Source organism: Triticum dicoccoides, chromosome 6A (genome assembly GCF_002162155.2).
Source record: "Triticum dicoccoides isolate Atlit2015 ecotype Zavitan chromosome 6A, WEW_v2.0, whole genome shotgun sequence".
NCBI lineage: Eukaryota > Viridiplantae > Streptophyta > Magnoliopsida > Poales > Poaceae > Triticum > Triticum dicoccoides.
The window spans coordinates 596,378,731-596,382,947 of record NC_041390.1 but is presented as its reverse complement, the minus strand read 5'-3'; the positions used below and the strand labels follow the sequence as shown (position 1 = coordinate 596,382,947).

General features: G+C 43.5%; 1 protein-coding gene across 1 annotated transcript; it reads right to left on the bottom strand.

Annotated features, from left to right (window-relative positions):
• Window positions 1-2,355: 2,355 nt before the first annotated feature.
• Window positions 2,356-4,209, bottom strand: LOC119314429. The gene is made up of 2 exons (XM_037589142.1): window positions 4,112-4,209; window positions 2,356-3,366 (listed from the first exon to the last, which is right to left on the bottom strand). Exon 2 carries the CDS (start codon window positions 3,311-3,313, stop codon window positions 2,576-2,578), a length of 738 nt encoding a protein of 245 aa, XP_037445039.1. The 5' UTR covers window positions 3,314-3,366; window positions 4,112-4,209; the 3' UTR covers window positions 2,356-2,575.
• Window positions 4,210-4,217: the final 8 nt, after the last annotated feature.

Sequence of the window (4,217 nt, the reverse complement as noted above, 5' to 3'; positions counted from 1 at the left end):
ATGTAGGTTTAGATTTTAGGGCCGTAGCAGCTTAGGTTTTGGGTCGCTCAATGTCTTAGCTTCGGTGACGCGGTGTTGAATAAAGCAGCTTCAGATCCTCCCTCGACGAGGCGTTCTGCTCTATGGTCGTAGATGGATTTGGAAACTAGCCTTTTAGAGCAAGGATGCCATGGTGGCGACGACATTTATGTGATGAACTTGTGTCCTCAGGCTCTGCCGTTGCGACGGCGTTCGCTCTGGCGTCTAAGCGAAGCACGGAAAGTAGTTCAGGAGTGGGTGATGGCGGTTATCTACGTCGGTGGTAGATGGAAGACGATGGATTCGTGGTTGAAGGCTGGTGGGTCAGGTGATATGACCGCGTGTAAGTTAACTACGATGGTCGATACAGTTACGACTACGACAAATAAGGAAAAGCTAGTTGCCGTGACTTGTATCCATCCAGACCAAGGGCGTGGCATGCATGCAATGCAATAATAAAAAGGAATTAATACCGAGGGACGTGGGAGGGGCACACATATACGCCTTGCTGCGCGGTGTGCATAAAAAATAATAGCGTCGAGTCGTACGCAACAAACCGATTCGCTCAGGCGTAGACAATTTTTTATTAATCTTCCATATGCATAGATGGCCTAAAACACAATTAATATAACCCTTAATTAAGAAGATCAGAATCATCGTACAAAAACCGTACCAAAAGTATTATACGTGTACCATGCTTCTTAACATACTATTGATATGAATTTCTACTAGACCTTATTGTGCACCTCTCTGTCGTGTCCGGGCACAATTCAAACATTGTTGAGTAGTGCTGAAGGATATTTCAGTGGATACGAGGACACATCAATTATCTCTCTCGTTGCAACACACGGGTATATGCGGCCAAGCACATTAATGTAACATGTAAGCATGCTATAATAATTGAACATATGAAGAAATCTCGACTGTCCATCAGACCGTGCAATCCTTCCAAAAATGCCCCTCAGACGTCCATATTATACACGTAACATCAATGTATTGATTTTAATCTGGACTGTCTAATCTGGTCCGACAGACGGCTCATATTCATGGGAGGCATAGTAAAATAACTCTTTTATTTTTGAGCAAATTAAGAAATAAAGATCGCCCGGTCTGCTATTGACCTAGTATGCGAAAAGGTGTCTCTATTATACACCTTGCCCAAACAGAATGTCCACTAGTTGACCTAGTATGCTGAGGTATTGTAAAACTAGATAGTGGTGATTGGTCTGCAGAAGTAAAACTCGTCCACTTGGCTGCCAGCATACTCACGCTGGCTTCCATTTAGTAAAATAAATGTGGAATGATTAGTCTTGCAAGGCTCACGAATAGGAGTATATTTGTTGACATTCTGGGCCTACCAACCCTATCACTGCATGCATATTGGGATGTAGTAGTTTCATAATATGCTAATTTAATGTCATAAATATTTCTATCTACTATTTCTAAAAAAATTGGTCAAAATAAAAAATTACTTAACTCAAGACTAAGGGGGTGTTTGTTTCCAGGGACTTTTTGTGTAGGGACTAGAAAAAGTCTCTCTTAGAGACTTTTTTTTACCAAACGGGAGGGACTTTTTAGGGACTAAACTAGGCATTTGGGACTAAATGAAGAAGACTCTCAAGGAGAGTCTTTTTTGGAACTTTTTGGGACTTTTCCAACAATGCCCCTCCATGTATTCAATGGCCCGCCCCCCCATGGTTTTGTTTGATTGTTATTTTTCTATATACTAGGGGCAACATGGTCATTTAATAATCTCTAGGAAGGGACTAGGGACTTTTTAGTCTCTAGAAACAAACAGGAAGGGACTTTTTAGGGACTAGAGACTTTTTAGTTAGGACTAGAAAAAGTCCTAGGACTTATGAACCAAACAGGGCCTTGACTTATGAACCAAACAAGGCCTAAGACCCTGTTTGGTTCATAAGTCCTAAGACTTTTTTTAGTCCCAACTAAAAAATTGCTAGTCCCTAAAAGGTCCCTACATGTTTGGTTTATGGGACTAAAAGATCATATTATAACTAAAAGTCCCAAAAAGACTCTCCCTTAGGTTCTTCTTTCATTAGTTCCAAATGCCCACTTTAAATATAAGTCCCTCCTATTTGGCTAAAAAGAACTTTTTTGAGTCCTTACACCAATAAAAGTACAATTATTTGGGGATGGAAGTAAGGTGTAACTCAAATATTAACGTCATAAATCGATGCAATCCGCGGGAGCCGGGGGCATATGATTCAGAATTACTTCAATTAATATTACGAGGAACGGCAATCTTTATGATTGAGATCAGGATAACAGTTACCGATGTGCAAGGCTTGGGTCCAGGATATGCACGTGGAGCCGAAGTATACAATATAATTGAGATCGGATATATCCCCGATACACCGTTTCATGGTTCGCACATACCCTTTTACAAGATTGTCCACACAATTTTATTTTATTTTTTGCAGGTGTCCACACAATTTTGTTGCAAAAGAGAAAAACAAGTCCACACACACATTATTCAACTTTTACGTACCCTTGATGCAAAAATAAAAAATAAACTTTGACGTACCCTCATCTTTTTTCATTCACTATTGAATGCCTCGGCCACGGTTTGTGCAGTTTCTGCCATGCCCCCAATATCCAGACTCGCCACCTCGAGTACGGCACGGGCGATGTCAAAGGACAGGCTGGCAGCCTTCATGAGACCGCCTCCCTGCTTCTTCCTAGTAAAGCTTCTCAGCACGCCCGGCATTATCGGCGCGCTCGCCACCCAGTCTTGATAACCGGTCAGCCTGTTGTTGGTGTCGACGAGGCATTGCACATGCAGGTACACCTCCTCACCGTCGTCGTAGGTGGAGCGGTAGGACAAGGACGTCGTGGATGGGTTCTTGCACATGGCGCATGTACCAGATGGGTGGTAGCCGAGCTGGAAGGTGCGGCCATCCTGGATGACACGCCTAGGCATGAAGGCACAGGAGGGGTGGAGGCGGTCATACTCTTCGCGGTTGTAGTACCTGTAGCCGAGAACCTCGAGTCCACACAAGCCGCAGCACATTGGAGGGTCGCCGGAACCAGACTCGGCATACAACACGAAATCGCCGGCGTAGTTGACATGCTTGAAGGTCGCCGGAGCGGTGGCACACTCTGGGTGGGCGTGGAAGTTGCATGGCTCGCACCGGTAGTGCGCGGTCCCTTCTCCGTGCTGCTTGCACACGTCGCAATTGAAGCTCCAGCTTGCCATGTCCACCAGGCTGAGCTTGTGCTCCTGGTGCAATTCGTGATTGACCGTCGCTGGCAGCGCCCCAGATGTAATAGTCATGTATGCTGGCTTGCTTAATCTCTTAATTTGCCCCTCAACTTGTCAAAGGCGACCTACAGGTTGGAGTAACAGCTTTCAGAACACACCCTTCTTGTTTGTCATGTCAACAGCCAGAGAAAGAAGAAACATACATACATACAACAACAACGAAAACAACAACTCATTGGACAAATCATGAATTATTATTAAGTAAATGTACAATGATTGATAAGACAATTTTATATTAGACCCACGACGCAATTAAGATATGTCAATAAAACATGATATACAGTGGGTTGTTTTTTGTCTTATCTATAATGACCACATACCTCTAAATTTGTGTCGAGACACTGTATTGTGTTAGAGATCATCTCTTAACAGAAAAGAAGACAAGATACTCTCTTTTTCTATATCTCTCCCTCCATCTCAGCAATTATAATACGTGGCAATGCTTAGATATAACCATTATGCATGCCCTAAGGATAATCTAACAATCCAATATGTGGGTATGTGCTCGAATAACGAATCAACTGGGTAGGTTAGCGAATCTGTTTCTCGTAGTAAAGAGAAGAGTTACATGTTGTGCAATACTATTCAAAACGAGCATTTGATTAGAATGATGTGGCTAAAGCAATATCTTAAAACAGGGCTGAGAACAGGTCGCTGCATGCAAATGGTACCGAAAAATATCCTCCTTTTTCCTGAAGATAGGAAGAACTTATGAACAAGATGGATTACTCCATGCATGGAATGGCCGACGGAACACCATCACGTACACACAAACACACAGAAAGAGATGAGCGACACAGAATTATTCACCTTGGCCGGCCGGGATTCCTCCTATCCCGGGGTCCCCGTGAGTGCTAGAAGACTTTTGTGTGTGTTGGGGGGGAGAGAGAGAGAGAGAGAGAGAGAACTGCTCTCT